The 25,280-nt window shown below is 38.3% G+C and overlaps 2 protein-coding genes across 2 annotated transcripts in view; both read right to left on the reverse strand.

Moving 5' to 3' along the window:
- Window positions 1-13,604: 13,604 nt before the first annotated feature.
- cdca7a (cell division cycle associated 7a) lies at window positions 13,605-20,425 on the reverse strand. Its single transcript, XM_063006379.1, has 10 exons — window positions 20,341-20,425; window positions 18,670-18,801; window positions 17,841-17,981; window positions 17,532-17,747; window positions 17,247-17,324; window positions 16,960-17,160; window positions 16,737-16,871; window positions 14,580-14,729; window positions 14,324-14,460; window positions 13,605-14,235 (listed from the first exon to the last, which is right to left on the reverse strand). The coding sequence occupies exons 1-10, from the start codon at window positions 20,350-20,352 to the stop codon at window positions 14,199-14,201; spliced, it is 1,239 nt and encodes a 412-aa protein (XP_062862449.1). The 5' UTR covers window positions 20,353-20,425; the 3' UTR covers window positions 13,605-14,198.
- Window positions 20,426-24,467: 4,042 nt separating this feature from the next.
- map3k20a (mitogen-activated protein kinase kinase kinase 20a) overlaps window positions 24,468-25,280 on the reverse strand; it is a 37,710-nt gene continuing 36,897 nt past the window's right edge. The window contains exon 20 of the mRNA XM_063005667.1: window positions 24,468-25,262. Coding sequence (XP_062861737.1) covers window positions 24,580-25,262 — 683 coding nt within the window. The 3' untranslated portion in view covers window positions 24,468-24,579. The remainder of the gene's footprint in view (window positions 25,263-25,280) is intronic.

Here is a 25,280-nt window from a genome sequence, read left to right on the forward strand (position 1 = left end):
CTTGCACCATTATGTTTATAACCACTCTGTCAGTTCTAATTGAAATGTTCCAGTATGGCGAGAATGACAATGGCTCGTCTTTGAGACACTGAAGTCATAACTGTCTCTGACCTCTTTGGAGACAATTGCCCCTGTTATGAGTAAAGCTGTATCAAGTGGCACACTGTGAAACGCATTTTAGACACCTAATTGTTTTCTCGCCTCCAATTCCACAGAGAGAGAAAATTAATCTGTGCGTCAGTCGTCTCTCTGCGACAGAGCCTAACCAACCACAGCATGTTTGCTTAAGGAACCAAGCTCCAGGGTGTAATTTCATATTTGGCAATTACATTTTTTCCCGGGACAAGTTTTAATGCATTATTTAAATGATCTTAGCTTTGGGATATTTTAGGGTTTTTAAACAATACATTAGTTTGGGGATTTAGGGGAATGCAAGGTGGAATTGAATCAGTTCACTGTGTTCAGAAATCGATGTAGAGTTGCTGGTGTGAAGTGAAGCAATTGAACATGGCTTGTTAATAAGGGCAGTAAACCCTGGATAATATGTAACGTATTTAAATTGGGGCTTAGAAGAGGGTATATTTAGGTAAATGGGCCACTTTTTGCCATATTTTGTAAGCCATGTCTGTCCCATCATTTTATGTTAAAACATTTCATAATAGCACTAAATACAGCTGTTTGTCAGAAGCCCCACTCCAAAACAGTTCTAAAACCAATCTGAACAAATCAAATTATTCTGTTCACTTTATTTATTTATTTTAATTTAGTTTTTGAAAATGTTTTTGTGTGTGCATAATGTGGAGATTAATGTTTTGGGTGTTACAATTAAATTAGTTTAATATCACATAAGATATTGTGAGCTTGTGTGGCATAATGGTAAGAGTCATACTGTTGGTAACAGCACTACCTGAGTTCTGGGGGGTTAAATAAAGAATTTACAAATACAGAAGACTCACGAATACAGAAGATGCTTAGCATCAAGAGAACTTAGCCCTTGTTGGGACACATATCACTGCACCATTAGTTTCAGTCTCAAGCCTGGATAAACAGGAGGGTTGGGTCAGGAAGGGCATCCGGCATAAAAAACTGTGCCAAATCAAATATGTGTACAAATGATTCACAGTCGCGATTCCTAACAGGAGCAGCCAACAGGAATCATTCATGTATCATTCATTTATCTTATATAGGTTATTGACCAACATATTAAACAACAATAATCATTAATGTGCATTTTTTATTTATTAATATAACTTGTATGTATAAAAGAAAAAAACAGCTCCTGGATGAGAGTATGTCTGTGTACATGCATGTGTCCTATTATATTATATACAATTATATTTAGCTTTATTAATATGTGGATATGTTTAAATGGACTTTTTGAGGTGTCTCTTATCAGCTTAAATCTGTACCATTTTATCATCCGAATTTAGATAATTGATGATAATGTTTGCATGAACTGATACTTCTAAATTTTTTTACCTTTTTTCCAAGATCCTGTTCCTCTGGACAAGTTAAATCATTTACTTTAAGTGTGATGGCAAATATACTGAATTTCTATTAGCTTCCCACTATATAACAAATGCTAAGACACAAGTTATAAAATAGGTATTTTTAAAAACAAACTCTGGTCCATTAAAAACAAACCATATTGAATAGGGAAAAAAAACATGCTCTTGTATTTCACCTTTTAAGTTGTGCTTTAGGTACATGTTGAGCAGGTGTTCCAGCAAAAATTCCACTTCCAATCATGTATCACTGCAGTCAAATTAGTCTAGATTCTGTCAAAATTAATTGAGCATCATCCAGATGCTATGCTTGCACAGATGTTGCGTCAGGCAAACGTGTCTCATGTGAAGGTGACTAGATAAAAACTTGTTAAATAATTATTAAAACCAGCACAGTTGTCTGAGGTTAAAATCAGAGTGGGTGTAACGATAGCAGCAACTGAAAGCAAGATACACTGTATGGCCAGATATATTTGGACACCTGACCATGAGCTTGTTGGACATCCTATTTCAAAAACAAACTGTACTAAAAGAGAGTGACCTCTGTTACCTCAGTTATAACAACAGCCACTTATCTGTGAAGTTTCTCACAAGACATTAAAGTATATGATTTAGTCAAAAGAGCATTGTATGACTGGGCACTTATGTTGGTCAAAAAAGCCTGAATTGGGCACCCAGGTGGCACAGTGGGATATTCTGCTAGCACACCAGCACCGAGATTCTGAACTCCTCAGTTCGATGTGGGTGGGGTCTTCAAACGCTGGATTCACAGCTTAATATACTTTAGTGAGCATTTTATTAGGTACACCTATTCATTGTCTATAAGATACACATACCATAAATAAACACTTCGGGTATACAACACTGAATGGAACACCTAAAACCACTTTATTAGGTACACCTATCGGGTAGGTATATTTATTGATGAATAGCTACACCTACTGTACAGAAAAAAACACTTTGGGTATACAACACTGTTATTAGGTACACTTATCAGGTACATGTATTCATTGACTAAAAGCTACACATAAGCATGCAGATAAACACTGAGCATAAGGCAGGGCACCTTCAGCAGGAAGCCAATCCATCATATGGCAACACACACATACACATACACTGATTTACTTACACCCATGCAGCAATTTAAAGAAATCCATTCAATTTAAAGAAATCCATTCAATTTAAAGGAATCTAATCCATGTTTTTGAAAAGTGGATGAAAACACACAGAGAAAAACCCTTGCAGACCTTGCAAAACTCCTTACAGACAGCAAGCAGAAACAAGGATCAAACCAAAGGACAGTTGTAGCCTAGTGGTTAAGGTACTGGACTAGTAAGCTGAATGTCGCTGGTTAAAACGCCACCACTGCCAGGTTGCCACTGTTGGGCCGTTGAGCAAGGCCCTTAGCCCTCAATTGCTTAGACTGTAAGTCGCTTTGGATAAAAGCGTCTGCTAAATGCCGAAAATGTAAACCCAAGATCCTGGAAGATGTGTCACCGTGCTGCTCACCAAAGTATTTTTGAAGAATTATTCATACTTTTACTTGAATGAGAAATTTGTGTATATCAGTCATTTATGAATCTTGGAATACAATGATCCTATTATACCACAGATTTGACATTAACAAAATGCCCTTTATTGTAGGCAAAATATATGCACAAATTTGTACATAAACATATTTATTAGAAAGCATATGAAACAGTCCAACAATGACTGTAGTGCCTAAATTTTATTTGTTTTCCTGTTTGTATATTAGAATGTCTCTGTAAAATGATGGAAATAAAATTTCCTATGAATCAAACACTAACTCTCTCAGAAGGACCGGTGAGATTATGAGCGAGCAAATTAATGAGGTAAAAACTAATGAAGCTTATGAGAGTCAGGACATCACAGCTGAGAGACTCTCACACGCTCTCCTCATAATGTATGGTCTCAATAAAATCTGTTCATTCCACCAATACACTCTTATGAGCAGATTAAATGTACACGTTATGGCCTGCTACCTGGATGGGTTATAATTAGAGTACCTTTTAACCCAGTCACACTCCGGTCAAAATGTTCAACACATACAACACTTTTTTTTTTTTTTTTTTCTTTTTTTTTTACTGTGGTCAAGAGTACAACACCCTGTACAGACAGAGCAAAGAGACATGAACTCAGTGCTGTTCAGTTTTAGCTCATGAAAAAAAATTAATTCTGAATTTAAATTCTTTAAAATGTACAAATACAAAATATTCATATTCTGTGTCCAGGTTTGTTAATGCATTTTTAAAACAACAAACCCAATGGCTTTTAATTTTAAATACAGAGTCAAATGAGTAAAATAAAAACGCATGATAAAAATCTGCAGAAAAAAGCAAGACAGAATATGAAATATGTCCACTGCATTAATATGCCGAGCCTTTAACTCTAGAAACCCTAATTAATTCCCGGCGCACAATAGTACCTTAACAAGGCACCTATTTCTTTGATGGCCACTGCCTGTGTGCAATGACAACGAATCACTATAAATAATAAAAGATTTAATGATTAAAACAACTGTGACAAGTTCCATGGGTAGACACTGAATATAGCCAACCATGAAGAACAAGCCAAATTTAAAGCGGTTAGAAGTTCTTATAAAGCACAAAAAAGCAGAAAATAAAAATAATAATAAAAAAACATCATATGATCTAAACTGGCTTATATTGAAATTAAAAAATGAGATGCTTGGTCAAGAGGAAACAGACCAGAGATATGAGGTAAACAGCAACAAAAATGAATAAATGTCACTTTGAGATTTGACTAACTAAGCACCTGAAGTGTACAAGTAAAATGTAAGTAAGTAAGTGAAAATGTCCTGGACATTTATGTTATTTTGTTATGTAAAATGATTCCCCACATAACACAAAAAAATGAAATGACACTTTAACCATAACAAAGCATGTAAGGAGCATTAGTTGATAATGACTGAACTATTTCAGTCATTATCAACTAATGTTGTTTTAGAAACAATAGAATATTGAGGGTACAGTGTATTAAACATTTCACAATAAGCAGGTAAATTGGTAACAGGTGAGGGAATCATGATCGGGTATAATAGTAGGATCCACCAAAGGCTCAGTCTGTACAAGCAATGGTGGGACCTGGCTCACCACGGTGTTCCAAACTTTATAACAGAATTGCCAATCAGTTAAAGAGAACATTTTTCAACACTAGATTACAAATTATTTTGGCATTTCACCATCTACCTTACATAATATTGTGAAAAGATTCACAACTACTTGACAAAGACAAAAATCAAACAACTGCCATGGTATGGGGGTGCATCAGTGCCCACGGCATGGGTGGCCTGTATTTGTGTGAAGGTACCACTTGTGCAAAGGTGTATGTTAATCAATTTTACAGAGGCGTGCTGCCATCAAGGTATGTTTTTTTTTTTTTATTTCAACAAGGCAACGACAGCCCTCATTCTGTACACGCTACAACAGCCTGGCTCTATAGGCACAGAATGCGAGGGTTGACTGGCCTGCCTGCAGTCCAGATCTGTACCCTATTGAAAATGTACTGTTTCCTCTCACTGAGTTTATACCTGGGTGGCACCTGAAAGTATATTAAACTTTCAGTCGCAAAGAAACCTGATGGAAGGAACTGCAGACCTTTCTTTCTTCAAAAAAGGTCAGCGTTTTGTGATTGTACCAAGAGAGACTGAACAAGAATTGTGTTTATGGGAGAGTTGCAAGGCAATAACCACTTCAAGTCAAAATGAATATAAAAGATAGTATAACATTTGTCAAAGAAACCTATTAATATCCCTGAAGTCTTTATTTCAAAAAGACAATGACAGCCCTCATTCTGTACACGCATTCTGTACGAGCAACAGCCTGGCTCTATAGACATAGAATGCAAGGGCTTGACTGGCCTGCCTGCAGTCCAGATCTGTACCCTATTAAAAATGTACCGTTTCTTATCACAGAGATTATACTTGGGTGGCACCTGAATGTATATTGAAAGCCTCCAGTTATATTTTCCCCCACTTTTTTAAATGTACTTATCTGTTATCCAAATGCATTTCCAAAGACATGATAAGATTATATCAGTCTATGTAAAAAATAATGTGCAACTCGGTCACCACCCCAGTCCTCCCACACGTCTATTTTAGATCTGTGGGAAACACGATAACATTTTTGGTAAACAATTAAAATGTGCAAATAGCAAAAACTGTAGCAAATCTTCTTAGAAGTGATTAGTCTACCAACATTTCTTCAAGAGAACAAAAAAATTTTTTATGAAGTTCCAAAGAAACCAAATGGAAGGAACTGCAGAGCTTTTTCAAAAAAGGTCAACTTTTGTGACTGTACCATGAGAGACACATAACCACTGCTGTTTTTGGTAAACAATTAAACATGTTAAAATTACAGTTTAATTAAATATTCAATCAAATATTCAAAACACACACAAGAAGGAGAAAACTCCGGAACTATCTTGTTTTTGTGGAAAAACAAACTTGACTTAACCCACAGTTTGTATCAAATCAAAGCTTGTTTTTTGAGTTAAGGCTACTAATGGCGTTTACATTACCTTTAAATTGCAGTTATTTTATCCAATGTGTCCTTGGTACCTCCTTGGTAGCCATGACACTCCTGGTCAGTGATTGTCTAACAATTTAGACAATAAGACCTTTAAGTGGGCATGCTATTTACCCTCACTCTCACTCAGGTGCATTAAGGCCCACATCAGCCTGAGTTGCCTGTATTAGCGCTCCCTCCTCAGGACGAAAACCGAACTGCACTCGTATCCTAAGCCAGTCAGTGATTGGAAGTACGATTAAATCAATGCAGTCAATTTCTCTTTTTACTCATTTGCTTATTTAAACATGATGATCTTGCAAAAGAGACATTTTACATTTATTTGGAGGAGGACTGCCGAATGCTACAACGACAATTAAAACAAGTGCATGGCGTACCCCCAAACAGTGGTGCTTTAGGTTTAATTATGTAACTTTCATTCATTCATTTTCTTATCCGCTTATCCAATTAGGCTCGCGGGGGGGGGGGGGGGGTGGGGTGGGTAGCTGGAGCCTATCCCAGCTTTTCAATGGGTGCAAGGCTCACAGTAACACCCTCTGCCAGTCCATCGCAGGGCAGAGAGACATACACACACAGTCATACACACACACATTCACTTATAGGGCAGTGTCTCCAATTAACCTGACTGCATGTTTTTGGACTGTGGGAGGAAACCAAAGCTCCCGGAGGAAACCTACGCAGACACGGGGAGAACATGCAAACTTCGCACAGAAATGACCCAGACCGCCCCGCCTGGGGATCGAACCCAGGACCTTCTTGCTGTGAGGCGACAGTGCTACCCACCGACCGTGCCACCAGAGGCGATTTAACCTGCCTGTGGGCCCAGGGGCTACTGCTGGTTGTGGGCCCCCACGTATAGTGTTTATAAAATCAGTACACAACGCAAGACAACAGAGTTCAGTGGCGTAACTAGGAGCTCATGGGCCCCAGTGCAAAAAATAATTTTGGGCCCCCTATATATATATATATACAGTGGGGCCAAAAAGTATTTAGTCAGCCACTGATTGTGCAAGTTCTCCTACTTAGAAAGATGAGAGAGGTCTGTAATTTTCATCATAGGAAATAACAGTGTAGGATTTTTAAAGAATTTTTTTGTAAATTATGGTGGAAAATAAGTATTTGGTTCAACTCAGTACTTTGTAACATAACCTTGTTGGCAATGACAGAGGTCAAACGTTTCCTGTAAGTCTTCACCAGGTTTGCACACACTGTAGCTGGTATTTTGGCCCATTCCTCCATGCAGATCTCCTCTAGAGCAGTGATGTTTTGGGGCTGTTGCTGGGCAACACGGACTTTCAACTCCCTCCACAAATTTTCTATGGGGTTGAGGTCTGGAGACTGGCTAGGCCACTCCAGGACCTTGAAATGCTTTTTATGGAGCCACTCCTTCGTTGCCCGAGCGGTGTGTTTGGGATCATTGTCATGCTGGAAGACCCAGCCACGTTCCATCTTCAATGCTTCAATGCTCTTTTAAGGTTTTGGCTTAAAATCTCACGATACATGGCCCCGTTCATTCTTCCCTTAACACGGATCAGTCGTCCTGTCCCCTTTGCAGAAAAACAGCCCCAAAGCATGATGTTTCCACCCCCATGCTTCACAGTAGGTATGGTGTGCAACTCAGCATTCTTCTTCCTCCAAAAACGACTAGTTGAGTTTTTACCAAAAAGTTCCATTTTGGTTTCATCTGACCACATGATATTCTCCCAATCCTCTTCTGGATCATCCATATGCTCTCTGGCAAACATCAGACGGTCCTGGACATGTACTGGCTTAAGCAGGGGGACACGCCTGGCACTGCAGGATTTTAGTCCCTCTCGGCGTAGTGTGTTACTGATGGTAGCCTTTGTTACTTTGGTCCCAGCTCTCTGCAGGTCATTCATCAGGTCCCCCTGTGTAGTTCTGGGATTTTTGCTCACCGTTCTCATGATCATTTTGACCCCACGGGATGAGATCTTGACCCTCAATGGTCTTGTATGTCTTCCATTTTCTTACAATTGCTCCCACAGTTGATTTATTCACACCAACCTGCTTGCCTATTGTAGATTCACTCTTCCCAGCCTGGTGCAGGTCTACAATTTTCTTCCTGGTGTCCTTCGACAGCTCTTTGGTCTTGGTCATGGTTGACTGTTTGAGGCTGTGGACAGGTGTCTCTTATACAGATAACAAGGTCAAACAGGTGCCATCAATACAGGTAATGAGTGGAGGACAGAAGAGCTTCTTAAAGAAGAAGTTACAGGTCTGTGAGAGCCAGAAATCTTGCTTGTTTGTTATTGACCAAATACTTATTTTCCACCATAATTTACAAATAAATTCTTTAAAAATCCTACAATGTGATTTCCTGGATTATTTTTTGTCATTTTGTCTCTCATAGTTGAAGTGTACCTATGATGAAAATGATAGACCTCTCTCATCTTTCTAAGTAGGAGAACCTGCACAATCAGTGGCTGAATAAATGCTTTTTGGCCCCACTGTATATATACAGTATATATACTGTGTATATATATATATATATATATATATATATATATATATATACTGTATATATATATATATATACATAGCTCTTGTAACGTTAAGCAGGTTGTGCACTGTGTATTGTGATTACATGTATTCTGATATTTCATTGTCTTTTAGTTATTTTTATATTTTACTTAACGAAAATATTGTCGTGTTTTTATTTTCGCTATCGCAGCACTTTACTGCTAGCATTAGCCACTTGCTACCGTAGAGGGTCGGCTCACCTAGCCGCTGTCCGGTGGGGATGCTGCGGGTCTTTTGCTGTGCGGTGGTGGAGGTGTGGGAATAAACACACACGACAGGGTAGAGTCACTTTAACTGTTTAATCAGGACTTCAATGAGCGTTACAGCACTTTACACCGCCGAGCTCCAGAACCCGAACTTCCATTCTGGGACCATAAGGCGAGTCTCATATACAAAACTAACTGCAGAACGTCCGAACACACCTGTATAAACCTGGTGCTGCATTCTGATTGGCTGAGCTGAATGTCACTCACATACTAGCTCTAACATTCACGTTGCTTAACTGAAACCACCAATCAGAATTACAGCAGCTGGTTAGAGATTATCTGGCCAATCACCAGTCAGAAATATGAATAACGTGTAAATGATTTACAAAATCATTGGTTTGTAAGCTTCCCCATTAATAACAAAATAAATAAAACATAAAACAGCCAATCCGGGGCCCTCAATTATTCAGGGCCCCTGGGCTGAAGCCCAGGTAAGCCCGTGCATTAAATCGCCCCTGCGTGCCACCCATGTAACTTTCATGTAAATATATTTATAATTACAGTTCTTTGGTTTAAAATTTTAAATGACACCCTTAATTATAAATAGTTACAAGCATTTGTACTTTAAAACATTTGTTTAGTATTGTCTAATGGGAAGGCATCTATAACACTTTAAAGTGAGTCTCTGTGAATTTGTGCACATTTACATTTTCAGCATTTGGCAGACGCTTTTATCCAAAGTGGCTTACAGTTCTGTGACAGTATACAGTCTAAGCAATTGAGAGTTAAGGGCCTTGCTCAAGGGCCCAACAGTGCCAACCTTGCAGTAGTGGGGCTTGAACCAGCAACCTTTTGATTACTAGTCCAGTGCCTTAACCACTAGGCAACAACTAAGCAATTGAGCATGTGCGAGGTCAAGCCATGATGAATGAAAATGCCTGACCTGCATTTTTTTTATTTTCATGCTTTCACCACTGCTTTATGTTTTTACCACTCATTGCGGTGGGTCTAGTTCTCCCAGGATCACTGGTGTGCATTGTTGTAATACACCCCAGACAATGCCAATCCATCACAGCTTCTCATCCATAAAACAGGTACAAATCAAAGTTTTTTGGGATGCCAGTAAATCAAAGTGAGTGCAATTAGTCTACCAACATTTCTTCAAGAGAATACCAATGACTCATTCACGAAGTTGCAAAGAAACCAGATGGAAGGAACTGCAGTCCTTTATTTCTTCAAAAAAGGTCAGCTTTTGTGATTGTACCAAGTGAGACTGAGCAAGAATTGTGTTTATGGGAGAGTTGCAAGGCAGTAACCACTGCAAGTCAAAATTAGTCTAACATTTGTCAAAGAAACACTATAATACCCCTCAAGTCTTTAGTCCTGAGGACTAATAATTTGAACGTTGAATATTTTATGAGTGGTTATTATGGTTAGTTTATATTGATGGTAGTTTGATAGCATGGGAATGCTTTGTTGCTTTATAGTTTGGGTATTTTTTCCTAATTCACAGAACCAATGATGTCTCTAACAAAAATTCGGACAAAGAATGTCTGTCTGGCCATCAGTCAGTGATTCGAATCACTGTTATTGTCAGTTGTAATCCAGGGTAGTTGTAGCCTTGAGCAAGGCCCTTAAACCTCAATAGCTTAGACAGTTAGCTGTCACAGTACTGTCGCTTTGGAAAAAAGTGTCTGCTAAATGTTGTAAATGTGAAAGAAAAAATAAGGTTTTGAAGTGGTCTTGACTTCAATCCTACTGAGATCATGTGATGGGACCCTAAACTGACAGTCTATAGACAAAAGCCCTCCTGTGTGGCTAAATTAAAGCAATTCTAAATACAGATAAATTCAACTGGGCTCAAATTCCTCCACAGCAATATGAAAGACTGAACTCCAGGAATCTACATAATTAATTACAGTTGCTGTCGTACCCACAATGCACATGTAATTGGTAGATGTAACTGATGTACAAAGAATGTGTACATAATATACTGTACATACATAGGTGTTCGTAATGTGACTTGTACCTGGTTTTGTATGTAATGCATAGCAGCTATGGTAAAGAGGATTCCCAAATAATTTAACAAGAATTAAGTTATAAAAAAAACTTTATCTAATAACTATCTTGTGTAGATTACCTGTGATCATCATAAACATCAGGCTTTCATCAAGAGTTTGGAGTGAGTCTGTAGGAATCTGTGCCCATTTAGTTAAAAACAATTGTAATGTCAGACACTAGAAACACCTTAAAACTTCCCAAATGTATGAACTTGGTTACAGTATAGGTCTTTAGGTACAGGTTAACCTTTTGTTTAGTATTTACACCAATATACTAAAATGGTTAAGATTACAATTTAGCAACAAAAAAAAAATAACACTGGTACATTTGTTAATGGATCTTGTTTGGGGATGAGTTTTAGCTTTGTAAATTGAACCTTAGATTAATTTTGTTCATAGATTTGGTTTAGGAATAGATCCTTGGATACAGGTTTGATCCAAATTCTGGAGATTAAACCATGGACATTGTACATGGTATAAAGCTATGCTTAACGTTACTTGTTATGAAGAATTATGGACTTGGTTAATAAAATTTTCCAAATTTCTATAACTTAAACCCAGTTCAAATCGTTCTAGTGCTTGCATGTAAAAACAAATAAATCACTGCTCCTTTCAACTTCAGTTTTCTGTTTAAACATACTCACATAGTCACCCAAGTTAAAGCTTTTTGACAAAGGTGAGACTTTACCCAGCATGGCAATTCATTTGTGGGCTGCAGCAAGAGGTCTCTCTCTCTCTCTCTCTCACACACACACACACATACACACACAAATAAAACACACACAATAAATTAATTAATAAAATCATTTTATTTCTTTATCAGTAGCAGGGCTGAATACTCAGCACTACAAATACTAGCTAGTACAGTTTGTACAACAGTATAGATCAGTAGTACAAAACAGTGCTAATATCCAAGGCAGAAATGTATTACAATTTGTGTAAGATGGTGAAGTGAGGCATCCCATATTTTTTACAACCAGGACTCAGAACGAATCCTGATCAGAGATTCAGAAATTGGAATCCAGGCAGACCCAACCCAGACATTACAGAGAATTTAAAGAATCGGTATCACCACCTTTTGCATTTAACCAATACAGTATGGACCCAGTCTGTTCTCCTACATGTGGTGGTGGTGGTGCAGGTAGGGCAGTGTGGAGAGGCCGCGGCTCTGCAAGCCTCATTTAGCGCTACGCTGCTTTTCCTAATTAGCGCCGCAAGGCCTCATTAAATCTGCTCTAATGAATAAATATTGTATTTCATAGCCTGATTGCCAGATCGGCTCAATGCTCGAACGTCGTAAACAATTATTTCCCTAAATATTCATCGCCCTAAAGTGGATGATCGTTTGGTATTTAATGCCAGTATTTTTCAAGTGCATCTTTATTATGCAAATTATAATACTTTTTCAAGCGATTCCATTCCTGTAAGACCCAAGTTGCTCCACATTAGGACAAACAGGCAGTGTGACATGTATTTCTCCTGCCTGTGATCACTTTAAACAAGGTCTATAAACGATCACGCTGGCTTTTCTCAATATACTGGGCCTGTTCAGAAACTGAAGTTCAAGCACCAGAATAGCACTGCTTTAAACACCCATGCCATCACTGTCATTTAGGTGATTAAAAAAATGCCATTTTTACAGAGCCAAAAGCGAACATGCTCAGATATGATTTACAGGTATGAAACTCCCCATTAGAGTCTGCTAATTATTTCCACCTCATTAGCAGCAGTTCTCTAATGAAGGATCAGAGCAGGCGATGCTGTACATCAGTGAGGCTCAGTAAAAGGACAGAAAGGGGATGGAGAACATTGTCTAAAGGGACATAAAAGACACGTCTTCTACAGCGTTCAATTCACCCAGTAACTAGTTTTCCACCGTTTCACATACGTGGCAGCGTTTACCATGTTTGTCATTTTCTAGATGGAATGTTAGACTTGTTACAAAAAGCAAACAAAAACAAACTTGCAGTTATGGGTTAAATCTCAAATACACCGATTAGCCATAACATTAAAACCACCTCCTTGTTTCTACACTCACTGTCCATTTTATCAGCTCAACTTACCATATAGAAGCACTTTGTATTTCTACAATTACTGACTATAGTCCATCAGTTTCTCTGCATGCTTTGTTAGTCCCCTTTCATGCTGTTCCTCAATGGTCAGGACCCCCACAGAGTAGGTTCTCAGCACTGCAGTGACACTGACATGGTGGTGGGGTGTTAGTGTGTGTTGTGCTGGTATGAGTGGATAAGACACAGCAATGCTGGAGTTTTTAAACACCGGTCACTGCTGGACTGAGAATAGTCCACCAACCAAAAATATATCCAGCCAACAGCACCCTATGACCACTGATGAAGGTCTAGAAGATGACCAACTCAAAAACAACAGCAATAGATGAGCGATCGTCTCTGACTACATCTACAAGGTGGACCAACTAGGTAGGAGTGTCTAATAGAGTGGACACGGTATTTAAAAACTCCAGCAGTGCTGCTGTGTCTGATCCACTCATACCAGCACAACACACACTAACACACCACCACCATGTCAGTGTCACTGCAGTGCTGTGAATGATCCACCACCTAAATAATACCTGCTCTGTGAGGGTCCTGACCATCATTGAAGAACAGGGTAAAGTAGGCTAAAAAGGTATGTAGAGAAACAGATGAACTACATTCAGTAATTGTAGAACTTCAAAGTGCTTCTATATGGTAAGTAGAGCTGATAAAATAGACAGTGAGTGGAGAAACAAGGATGTGGTTTTAATGTTATGGCTGATCAGTGTAAGCTTGTTAAAACAATACAAAGAAGAGTCCAAAATTACTGCACAGCTCCTGGTGGGAGTGAGTGTGTAAGGAGGGTTATTAATGAGAATCATTGCAAGCAGAGCATTTTAATGATCCAACTACAAACCACAAGGAATTAAAAACAACTTAATTGGTGAAACACTTTGCTAATCAACATTTAATAGCAAAAATACTATTACTACAAAAAAATACTATTTAAATGATATTTACTTGTTGATGCACCTTTAAAACTGTGCAACTGAAGTCTAACTTAGATTTTATTTTAAGTAGCAGATCCATCTTGGGTTGAACTACCGATTTAAAAAAACAAAAAAAAAACTGTGAGACACCAAACAGCTAAAAACAAATGCTGTCACTTACATTAAATGGCATTTGGCAGCATTACATTTAAAACAATGTAAATTAAAATCTTATAGACTTTGTCATCTACTGAAAAGGCACAGAAATCTGCACATCTTCCAACCTTGGAAAAACACAATCCAACAATTACAGTGGAGAAAATCAGTCGTCACCATTAGTGCTCTTCACTCTCCTCCAGCTCTTTCTTCAAGCTGTTGTGAAAGAAGCAAAAGCTCATGATTCTGCACAACTCATTTCTATTATTTCATTTTTCGACATGTATGACAAATCAAATGTTACCTGTTCAGATAAGCATGGACATTGTCATAGCCGTGGTATTTTGCCAGGTAGACAAGCACACCAGTAGCACAGCGGCCATCTCTGGCCCTGCAAAAGCTGCAGTTACAAATGCCTCTGCATGGGGGGCACTGCCAGTCCTGCAACAGAGGTACATGGTCCTGTGAAATCATTCTGACTTTCATAGATTACAAATGGCAAGTAAGGCAACACGAGCAAGCCATGTTAACTAGTCCCAAAAAAAAATTTGCATACTCACCGGATTCAGCAGTGCATCACAGACCTCCTCTCCATAACGGTTACGCAGACAGGGGCCACAAAACTGACCTCTGACCCCCACACATTCAGGGTTGCGGCAGTTAGTCTTGGTGTCAATTGTCTTCTGACGACACTGATGACAGGTGCTACCCTACAAAAAAAAAAAAAAGTCTAACAGTGGCACTTACAAAACATTCAAATTTGCATAAAATAGAATGAACACCTTTGTTTATGATATATACAGGTGTTTGTTTATTAGGATTTTAACATCCTTTTTTATGTTAGGTTTTACACACTTTGGTTACATTCATGACAGGAACGGTAGTTACTCATTACACAAGGTTCATCAGTTCACAAGTTTATATCAAACACAGTCACGGACAATTTAGTGTCTCCAATTCACCTCACTTGCATGTCTTTGGACTGTGGGAGGAAACCGGAGCTCCCGGAGGAAACCCACGCAGACCCGGGGAGAACAAGCAAACTCCACACAGAAAGGACCCGGACCGCCCCACCTGGGGATCAAACCCAGGACCTTCTTGCAGTGAGGTGACAGTGCTACCCACTTAGCCACTGTGCGCCCATTTATACAGGTGTATGGTACAACTAAATTCTTTTCCCACATAAATCGCAGCTTCGTTGGAAGTTGGGGTCAGAGGGCATTCAGCCATTGTACAGTGCCCTCAGTGGCAGAGCTGGGGTTAGAACTCTTAACATTTTAATTGAAAGCCCAAAGCTCTACCCACTAGGCTACCACTGTAAATTGCATAGTGTTCAGCTGTCAAATGCAACAACTTCAGGTCAGTTGACTTCCTGAAGCAAAAGGTGAATGTCATGCCTAGTTGCTCCCAGGTGCAGGTAAATGACTATTGCCTAGCAAAGGATTGGCAGCCCAGAGCATGCAGTTGGCACAGGACCCACTGCAGCCCTAAATAAAAAAAGCTGCCATTCAAGAACTGAATTGTGTAATTGCTCTGCATGTTTTTCACACCTTGGATGATTTGTAATGGCCTTCGAGAAGCTGTAAATTAGACACTATTAGGCGATTTAGTACAAGAATTTACTTTGTCTCAAGAAAATCAAATGCATTTTAAAACTCACCTGCAGTTTTAATTTATTTATTTGGGTGTAAATGCCATGTTTAAGACGAGTCATTTAATGGAAAAATAGGTATGTTTGTCTATTTTATCTTGTCTTTATATTTTTATATATTTAATATATTTTCAATTACAAGTAGGTTAAAACTGTGTTATAAGTTTCTTTTATAGTGTCGCAGTTTTAATAAAATGAGACTTAACATCTGTTAAAAAAAAATGACCGATTTATTTATTTGGGTTTTTTACACCATGTTAAACACGTGCGTCATTTAATGGCAGAACTGGGTATTTTAAATCTGTCTTTAGGTCCATTTTATATTTTGATTTTTATGGCTGCAAGGTTGTTTAACACGTCATTTAATGGCAACAATAGATATTATGTATCTGTCTTTATATTTTGGTCCATCTTATATTTATCTTTATTTTTATGGCTGAGAGGTAGGTTAAGACTGCTCTCGTGTTGTCTTGTGTAAGAACATTTATGGTTTCAGGCATGTGCACTTGTTCTCGTTCCTTGGTGTACTTGGGGCATTCCATCAGAATATGTTTTATTGTTACAGGCGTTTGGCAGATCACAGGTTGGGGGGTTTCTCCTTTTACCAGGTGTTGGTGGGTTATTCTGGTGTGGCCGATTCGGCACCTTGCGTATATGACTTGATCTATGCGTCGTCCCTGGTGAATTCTTGGTTTAGCATTGATGTTTGGGTGTATTTCACGGAGTTTGTTGGTGGTCTGGGTGTTCCACTCATTTTCTGTGTGGTAGGTTACTACTGTTCTTGTGTTGTCTTGTGTAAGGATTTCTTTTATGGTTTCAGGCATGTGCACTTGTCTTTCCTTTGTGTATTTTGTTGTGTGTTTGGCAGGTTTCACAGGTTGGTGGGTTTTCTCTTTTTACCAGGTATTGGTAGGTTACTCTGGTGTGGCCAATTCTGTGACAATTAAAAACTAAATGTTTTACTATAAGCTTATGAATGGCAATCTCTACCATTTCTCCACAGTTAAGTTCAGGCACGTGCTCCTAGTTCCATAGAGAGGCAAAGTGTGGTGCGACTGTGACTTACAGTGGCACGATTGTAGATCTTCTCCCTAGCGTTGTCGCAGATATTTTCAAGCTCCTCTTGGGTAATATCCTCAACAGGCCTCACCACGTGAGGGATGGCAAGAGCACCGGTGTAGGTTCGCCTACGACGTGGCTCCTAAACCAACACAGCTAAAAGTCAAATACTGACCAGCTTGCAATGCATTTAAGCCCTAAAAAACTGCATTAAATGTAATCTGTCTCACCGGCACTTCATCGTCATAATCATCCTCACTGTGTCGGCTCTTGCGCACCAGGCTAAACCGGTCCTCAGACTCTTCTTCAGGAGCGGGAGAGGCTGGACCCTCCAGGAGCAAGCGAGAGCGAGTGCGAGGACGTGACGAGCGTTCCGGATTCTGCCTTCGATTTCCAGGGGTTCCGAGAGAACGGCAGGGCACACGACGAGGCTACACAAAAAACATGCCGGTTCAAATCAAATAAACCAGAATAATCCTGGATTTTATTAAATCACTTGTTTATTAACTGTGCTTACTGTATTGGCTGCAGATAATGATGCCTCTTTGGGGAACATTCCAGGCATTTTATTCAACTCGGACATTAGTTTAGCCAACTACAAGGAAAAAATGTTTTGTTAGAATAGAATGCCTTTATCGTCATTGCACAGTGCACAATGAAATCTTTGAGCATCTCCTTGATGGTACATGTATGTACACACAGAGATAAATATAGATATACACACATACATTTAAATTATACATTTAAGAAGTGTATTTTACTGAGTTTAAAAAAATATATATAAATTTTAAGCAATTCCCACCACAGCTTTGTTTTCTTTAATGTTCAGTGCTCTCTTTGCAATAAAATCCTCTTCATCCGAGTCTGGTTGTCTCTCTTTGGGTTCAGAAACTGGCTCATGGTTTGCTGATTCTTTCCGATTAGCTTTTTTGGTGGGAAACTTCATGGCCACCTGAAGAGTAAAGGAGCGACGAGCTCTCTTCTGGGGCTGTGACATCTCAGAGTCTGAATCCATTTTCTAAAAAGCACAAAATCAATTTTAGTGAAAGGTTACGAGTACTCAAAATATACAAGCTGTAATGAGCAGTTAAGGGAATTTGCCACCACTTACCATAGAATTCATGTCATTACTAAATTCATTCTCCTCAAAGTCACTACAGGCTTCCTCCTCAGACACTGGTGGGGTTCCAGTGACTTTTTCCTTTAAAGATGAGATTCTAGGGGAGCTTCTAGTCTGCCGGAGAGGCCTTTTCTGTGAGGGTAAAGTACAAGTCAAACATCTGTCCAACTACAATGTCAGAAATTTTAGTTATATTTGGAAATGCAATGCAATACTGAACCATGGTAGAAAACCAGTAACTAATAAAGCCAGTTTTTAAATGCTGTAAATTCACACACTATACTATAATACTATTATAGAACAGAAACAACATATGTAGAGAATAGAAACCCTTACACAGAAATGTCCTTAGACATAAAAATTATCTAAAGCAAATGAAACATAATGCACAGAGTAAAATGAATTTTTCCCCATATATATATATATATATATATATATATATATATATATATATATATATCTATCCCAGCTTGGTAGGAAGCTGGGGCAATAGCGTAGTCAGCCATTGAACCGCACCAACAGAGCAGAAATGTTTGAGGGTCCTGCTCAAGGGCCCAACAGTGGCATCATGGCAAAGCTGGAATTCTGCTATACAGTAATAGTTCCTCTAGTTATAAAATACAGAATTTATGACATTTAGGAGAATCATTTATTCTATCAGACTTAACTAAGAAACACCTGAATGCAAGATTAAGTGAACATCAGGCTAACAATTACTTCACACAAAAAACAATAACCAGTTGTGGGCAGTTCAGTGGGCTGTACAGACAATAAATGTATAGTAGCACTATAGGGTTTAATAAAGTTAGATAGTAGTTACCATGGGTGCAAAGCCATCAGAAGCAAAGCTATCACAGCTGTCCTCAGATGAAGAAGACTCCATCGGAACCAGGGCGGAGTTCCTGTAGCTTCTCAGGTTCATTCTGGTGGAAGTGGGCGTGGCCTGCTGTCTCTGTGGCGGGAAATAAGCAGAGTAATGTGTGAGCTGAGCAGAAAATCAGGGTAAAGCTTGTCCTTACAGACAGAACTAATCCAAAAATCACAAATCCTGAAAATTACCTTTATGATTTTTATTAAATGTGACCACACTGAATAACAACTGTAATGAGGCTTTAATTTTAGCAGTTTTTACTATTGATAAACAACTGATCTAGGAAGAATCCTACTAGAATCCACTACATACTAAAATCATATTGTAAAGAAAAACCCAGAAAATTCTTGAAAAAGAAAAATCTTCCCAAGTTAGGAGTCTGCGTTGTCTTGGTTTACACTGGCAAAAAAACAACAATAATAATATGCAATATATGTCACTCATACCTATACTTACATGTTCATGGTGTAATAAGAAGTGCAATATGTAATTTATTATTATTTATTGTAAACAACTACACACTATGTGTGCAATATTTTAACTTAGTTGTATTTCTTTCTGTTTTTCCTGACTTCCTACTGCTGTAACAAGTTAATTTCCCTAAGGGGATCAATAAAGTCTTATCTTAAACAATACAATTCAATGCAATAGCAAGAAAAATCAGCCATGCGCTGCAAGGTTTTAGGGCTGGGCGGTATGACGAAAAAATTGGAATCACAGTATTTAAGATTCTGACAGTTTCACGGTATATCACGGTATGGTTTGTGTGTGTCTTACTGGGACTTTTTATATGTCTGTGGCTTGATCTACTGTTATAAGTACATAGAATATAAAAAGTTTTAACTTCACAATGTATATAATGAAGGTTTTGAGTTCTATAAGTTTTGCTTGGCCCCATAAAATGGCACAATATATCAATATATGATGGAATCAGTCCACATCAAACAGTTACAATAAATAATTTATTGTTTATTTAATATTTAAGTATTGTACAAGTACCCGTAGCTCTCTGATGTTTGCAAACTCCACTGTACAATTTGACCACAGTTCTATTGTAGAAAAGTGGACAACTATATCTATATATACTCTAGTTCTCTTAAAACATTGGTTTAGCAACTGACCTGAAGTATTTTCACCCCATAAGACAAACCTGGAATGCACTGTTTTAATTATTGCTCTGAAAGCTTCTCCCTCAGCTGTCTATAGAGGAATATTATATGATTATATGATTTGCTGCCTACTGGAGCCTACAGCTGTTGTATTAATTATACTGCAGTATGTGGAAAAAAATCCATACGGTATGAGGAATCAAAGACGGTATACCGAATGTACCGTCATACCGCCCAGCCCTAGAACTTTTTATTATTTCCAGACAATTCAATTGCTCAAAATGGAATATAAATTTTACACATTAAGAAACGGGCGACTTTAGGATCCATGCATTATAAATACCCCCAACAAAGCCAGATTAAAACTCATCTATACCATAAAACTCCACATTTAAAACGTGGCGTGCAAGCAATAGTGATCCAACAATCTTGCACAACACACCAGAGGAAACTAACCAAATCAGTTAAAATACCTGTGCAATCACAACAATAAACTAACATGCATACATACCTTGATGGGCATCGTGCAAGTTATTTCAGTTAATTTCCTACTCAGCCTCAGATTGAATCAGAAATGTAGGAGAAACAGTGAGCTGCACGCTTTACACTGTAAATGTTCGCGGGAAATTTTCAGGAGGCGTGGTCTCCTTACGCGCCACCACAAAGTCCTGTAAGATCCATAACAATTTCTTTAAAAATTCGGTTCAATTTTGGGGGGAAAATCGCCCCTCGATACTGTAAATCTATTATGACAATGTATTGGCAAATAATACATGTTATTATAGGTAAAGTAATTGGAATATATTGGAGACGTAGAGTTTTAAGAATGCAGTAGCTTTAGGACCTTCAGCGGTGGCGCCAAACTTGTTTGCATAAGGGGGCGTGAGGCGCGCGCGGTGCTCAGCTCCACTGGCAAACTTCCCACACTGTGCAACTGGGTCAACATGAAATCCCAAACCCCATCAAATTTGTTTTATTTTTGCTTTATTAGGATTTTAACGTCATGTTTTACACTTTAGTTACATTCATGACAGGAACGATAGTTACTCATTACACAAGATTCATCAGTTCACACAATGTTATACTGAACACAGTCATGGACAATTTAGTGTCTCCAGTTCACCTCACCTGCATGTCTTGTGGTAAATTCGGTTCATTTTATGGACTCGGGTTAATCTGAGTCACTCAGTAATGTAATCCAGTTTACTTGGGTCAGTTGAGTCACTTGTACTGACGTTCTGATTGCGATGCATTTACTGCATCCAAATATCACTTGTCTTCTGTGCACTCATCTTCTGTAAATAAATCCTTCTTTCTTAATTCTCTTGGCACCTCACACTTCTCTTATCAGTGACAAGTTGACACTTTTTTCTAAGTGGAATCTTGATCATGCAGGAGAGAGGAGTGGACTCACCTACCAATCAGATGGGTATATTAATGGATCAAGGGTTTAAAATTACCATGGGGGCTATGATACTCCTTAAGTGGTACAGTACTAAAGTAGCCTTTAAGCATTTGCATTTTAATAATAATATAACTATATTTTGTTGTTGTTTTGCTTACAAGAAAATATGCTGCATTACTAATCTATACCTTGACTACTGATAATAATAATAGCATGTGCATAAAATCAGCCACATAACGAACGTCAGTGAGTTTAACCGCTTGTTTATTGGAATATTTAACTTATTACTTAGATTCACGGACTGGAGTAAAGTCGGTTCAGCCAAATCAGTGTTTCAGTGAGTCTGCTCACTCACCCTGTGTACTTAACAGCAGCTCAGTTAATGGCAAGGGGGGGGGCCCCTCCACGACATGAACTGCACATTGCTTTTATATATATGAAATCTGTTGAGGGGGGCCCAAAAATATTTTTTGCACTGGGGCCCATGAGGTCCTATTTACACCAATGCTACAATCCCTCCTTTAAGTAAACACTGTATTTGCATTAGGTCTAAAATGTCAGTAGGTGAGGTTGTAATTTTAATTAAATGATTCATGATTTAATATATGAAGCTTTCACAATGAGCCGGACGTTGGTGTGCATTAAAGACTAGATGCCACAAAGCTACATGAGTTTTGGGAACCTTGACATGAGTTTTGGGAACCTAGTTCTTGCCACTGGTCACTCCATCTGTCTGTGTGGGTTTCCTCACAGTACTATGGTTTCCTCCTACCTCCCAAAACAAGGGGGATTTGCTACTCTAAATTGCTCTAGGAGTATGTAAGTAAGTAAACGTGTAGTGCCAGTAAATGGTATATTGCCCAAACCTTTTTGTATTGTACAATAATGCCAGAACAAAGACTGCCTATGTAAACACAAAATACAGGTTTTAAATGATCATCACATTTGTTAACAAAAGGTCTTCTAAAAAAGTTATTCAACACCAAATGGTGTGAAAAAAGTAATAGTTTATTAATTAATCAGTTAAACAATTTATTTGTAACCGAGTTTAACTAAGCTAGAAACACCCAGGCTTGAGTACTACAGGTTCTGGTGAATATAAAATAGGCATAATTGCCTAAACAAGCAGCACATTGAACATGAACTATAAGGGATCTTCAAAAAGTTTTTTGGTTTTTTTATTTTGGTTGAAAACGTTGGGGGCGGGAGGAGTAAGAATTGGTTGTTTCTGAGAGACTGACAGAGAGCACTTATAGTCCGGATTTAGCACCATCTGATTTTCACCTTTTTGGACGCCTAAAGAAGCTTTAAGGTGAAGAAGAAAAAAAGTTGGTTCGATGCTGGAAAAATGCATCAGAAGTTGACTATGTAGAAAAGTGATTTAATTTGTTTTTGAAATTTAGAAATAAATAGAGTTTTAAAAAGGGCATAAAGGGCAAGTTTCTTTAAAAAATAAATAATCCAGACCAAAAAGGTTACAAAGCCATTTTAAAGTTATGGGACTCCAGTGAAACACAGTAAGCCATCTCCAAACTGAAATAATGGATCAGTTAACAGGAATCTTCCCAGGGGTGGCCTTATTAGCCTCAGATAAGGTTGGAGTTGCATGCATGTAGCAAAAAAAAATTTTAAACAACATTACAATTAATAAGGAAAAAATTGGCCACGTTTATTAAATTTGCAATTGTCTTTAAAGTGTCTTTATGTTAATAGCACAATAACTGGTAAACTTGTTTTCTTAGTTTAAACTTTTTCATTATTCCACAAATGAATGTTTGCACCACGTGACATTTTATGGGTGATAAATTGCTTCAAAATAAATATCAATACATTTTATAGGTAAATATATAGCTCAGGGGCCAATATATAGGGGCCAAAGATAGCTCAGTGGTTAAGGTACTGGACTAGTAAACAAGAAGGTTGCCGGTTCAAGCCCCGCCACCAACAAGTTGCCACTGTTGGGTCCCTGAGCAAGGCCCTTAACCCTCAATTGCTCATTGTGTTCCGCTCACTGTGTAAGTCGCTTTGGATAAAAGCGTCTGCTAAATGCTGAAAATGTAAATGTAAATATATAAAACCTATTTTAGACCCTTTATCGACCCAGTGATATGATATTTTTGGTGTAATGGTTTATTTGTAGTTTAACATTAAACCTGAGACAAAAAAACATCAAGATCACTGATATAGTGAAGCATCCATACACAGACACACACACTAACACATACACAGGGCTAACATATAACATTCCATAACATTTAATTATCACTAGTAATAACAACTGCATATCTTCACCTTTCCTTTGCAATGTTTGTACACAGAATTAAATATTGAAACTGTCATACTGAAAACATTTGTGAGTTTAGGTCTTGTAAGCTGTATTCTAACAACTGTACACAAAACATATAAAAATATGATGTACCTACAGGTTCCAAAGTCTAGGGCAAAAAGGACCCCTTTATTACTTGGTTCCAATGTGCAGATTCCTGCCATCAGAAGAACACTAAAGTTTTTTACTAGCTGTAACATTCAGATGTATAGCTGTGTTTTATCTACATGATAGAAACCATAGCTGTCATATTGGACTGAACTTGATAAAAAAATAATGTAATAAAATTCATTAATTTATTACATCTTTACATAAAATTCATTTATTTAATATATTATTTCAAATAAAACATAGTCCTGCTGTATTTGCATAAAAGTCCCCCGATGTACAAAATATCAATGATCTTAGGTTTAACAGTGGTCTTAGGTTTATAAACGTCACATTTGTACCACTTGTCACTCTGAGTGAATATCTGCCTATTCCTTAACTTAACCCATAAAGCTTAGTGTAGTGATTGTTGTATATGTACCGACTATATTTTCCAATGTAATCCTTTAACTGTAATGTTATTATAAAACACTGAATGTTTCTGATAAATGTTACATATTTACCTGTAGTAATGTGTTTTTGTCTTAGTATTACACGTTAGTTAACCTTACACATAGTATTATTGACTGAAGGCCTGCCTGATCATTCATAATTATGTAAAACCAGAACTGCAGCTTTTTATCTTCACCTTGTTCAAAATATTCTGGCATCCTATTAACGTTCTTTGAAAGTGCCATTTTAAAAACTATTTTTATATTAATAAGCTTCTAAACTTCTGTGTATACCAAACATGTTTTCGTAATTACAATTTATAGAAACAGAATTATATTGATTTCATAAGCAGTATAAAACCCTTTTCTGTTTGGTATTTTACTAATATATTTACCCTCTGTAAACATGGTTTTAAATTCTTTGGAATAGTGGTTTAAATATTCAAATGATTCCTCAGTTCACATCCAGCATAAAAGCCTTTAGGTCCATCCTCGCCCTCCTCCACCTCCACCTCGTCCTCCTCTCCGTGGGCGGTTTCTATACTGTCTCTGGTCTGGCTTGGAAGGCTTTTTGCGTTCTACTTTAATCCACCCACTATCTGTGGCTTTGGCATCCTCTGCCTCTTCTTTCTGCTTTTCTCCTCCTGTTATTGTCGCAATCCCTGGAATAATCCGCGATTGGTTCTGTGGTACTACGTAATTTGTCCGTGGTCGTCCTCCTTTAGATCCACCCTGATGTGTATGACTAGCCCCTCTAGAAAACCTCCGCTCTCCTCCTCCAGCCGTGTTGAAAGTGTTGCTGTAGGAGTTCTTTCTGTGATAGCTGTACATGGATCTATCACTACGAGGGCGCTCTCTTTCTGATGTGCTCTCTGACGTTGTGCTGGATGGGCTGCTGCCCTTTGACCCTAGATGAAGGTTGGAAAGTTTGGTTGAAAGTGTAGGGGAGGAGCTTCTGGAGCTGGCCCACAGTGAAAGTGGACTGCGATTGGGTGATCTTCGTACAGCAGAGGCGTATGATGACTGGTTGCCGAAAGCAGTCAGGAACTGCGGAAGGGTCATGTTATCTGAACCAGTGAGTGGTGATGCACTGTTGCGAGCCTGTTTGAGGTTCTCTCTAAGCTGCTTTGACCTCAGACTGGAAATCCAGTGAGGATCCACATCTAGAAGATAATATAAAT

The sequence above is a fragment of the Trichomycterus rosablanca genome, chromosome 12 (assembly GCF_030014385.1).
Source record: "Trichomycterus rosablanca isolate fTriRos1 chromosome 12, fTriRos1.hap1, whole genome shotgun sequence".
Classification (NCBI taxonomy): domain Eukaryota; kingdom Metazoa; phylum Chordata; class Actinopteri; order Siluriformes; family Trichomycteridae; genus Trichomycterus; species Trichomycterus rosablanca.

Coding starts and splice junctions, on each gene's coding strand:
- cdca7a (XM_063006379.1), bottom strand. Junction 16,872..16,959: donor ATTATGACGATGAAGTGCCG/GTGAGACAGATT, acceptor GTGTTGGTTTAG/GAGCCACGTCGTAGGCGAAC. Junction 14,461..14,579: donor GTGATGCACTGCTGAATCCG/GTGAGTATGCAA, acceptor CCTCTGTTGCAG/GACTGGCAGTGCCCCCCATG.